This window comes from Onychostruthus taczanowskii, unplaced genomic scaffold (assembly GCF_017590055.1).
Source record: "Onychostruthus taczanowskii isolate IOZ18803 unplaced genomic scaffold, ASM1759005v1 scaffold206, whole genome shotgun sequence".
NCBI classification, from domain to species: domain Eukaryota; kingdom Metazoa; phylum Chordata; class Aves; order Passeriformes; family Passeridae; genus Onychostruthus; species Onychostruthus taczanowskii.
In genome coordinates this window covers 146,657-147,584 of record NW_024499307.1, presented here as the reverse complement: position 1 = coordinate 147,584, position 928 = coordinate 146,657, and the positions used below count along the sequence as shown (strand labels likewise).

At 74.6% G+C, this 928-nt stretch overlaps 1 protein-coding gene across 1 annotated transcript in view; it reads left to right on the top strand.

Annotated features, from left to right (window-relative positions):
- The first annotated feature begins 32 nt into the window (after positions 1–32).
- Positions 33–928, top strand: part of MAP3K12 (mitogen-activated protein kinase kinase kinase 12) — a 7,893-nt gene continuing 6,997 nt past the window's right edge. The window contains exon 1 of the mRNA XM_041403893.1: positions 33–514. Coding sequence (XP_041259827.1) covers positions 187–514 — 328 coding nt within the window. The 5' untranslated portion in view covers positions 33–186. The remainder of the gene's footprint in view (positions 515–928) is intronic.

The following is a 928-nucleotide window of genomic DNA, read 5'->3' as shown; positions in this document are numbered from 1 at the left end:
GTGGGGGGGGGGGGTGGGGGGGGGGGGGGGCACGCACGTGTGTAAAGGGGTCACACGCGTGTTGGGGGTCCCGTGGGCGCGGGGGGGTCACACACGGCTGCCCGGCCCCGCTCCCCGCTCCCCCATCCCGGGGTCCCCGCTGACCGCTCCCCCCAATCCGGGGGTCGCGCTGCCCCCAGCCCCGCCATGGCCTGCCTGCACGAGACCCGCACTCCGTCGCCGTCGCTGGCGCTGCCGTCGGACGGGACCCCCGAGCAGGAGCTGACCCCCACCCAGTGCGTCCTGCGCGATGTCCTGCCCGCCCCCAGCGCGCCCCCCGAGGCCTGGCCCCGCCGGGGGGGGTCGCGGCCCCCCGAGCTCGGCCCCGAGGCCGCGGGGCCGCTGGCGGCCGACGCCGCCCACCTGCGCTGCCAGGCCGGGGGCGGCTTCCTGGAGGGGCTCTTCGGGTGCCTGAAGCCCGTGTGGACCATGATCGGCAAAGCCTACGCGGCCGAGCACAAACACCCCCCCGAGGGTGAGCACGGGGGCACGGGGGGCACCGAGGGCATGGGGGGCACCGGGGGCTGCACGGGGGGCACAGGGGGCACGGGGGGCTCCAGGGGCACCGGGGCCATAGAGGGCTTCAGGGGCACAGAGGGCTCCAGGGGCACGGGGGGCTCCAGGGGAAAGGGTAAAGAATGGGGGGCAGGGTAAAGGGGCCTGAGGGGGTAAAGGAGCTTCCAAGCAGGGTCCAAAGCAGGGTCCAGGGGGGTAAAAGGGGAGTCAGACAAAGGAGGACGTGGGGAGAAAAGAGGGAGTGAAGGGCAAGAGGAGGGGTGTGGGTGTGTGGGTACCGTGGGGATGGGGGTGCTCTGGGGGTCCCTGGGTGCTCTCAGGGCGTGGGTGCCGTGGTGGGGGTCCTGGGGGCCGCGGTGCTGTGGTGGGGGTT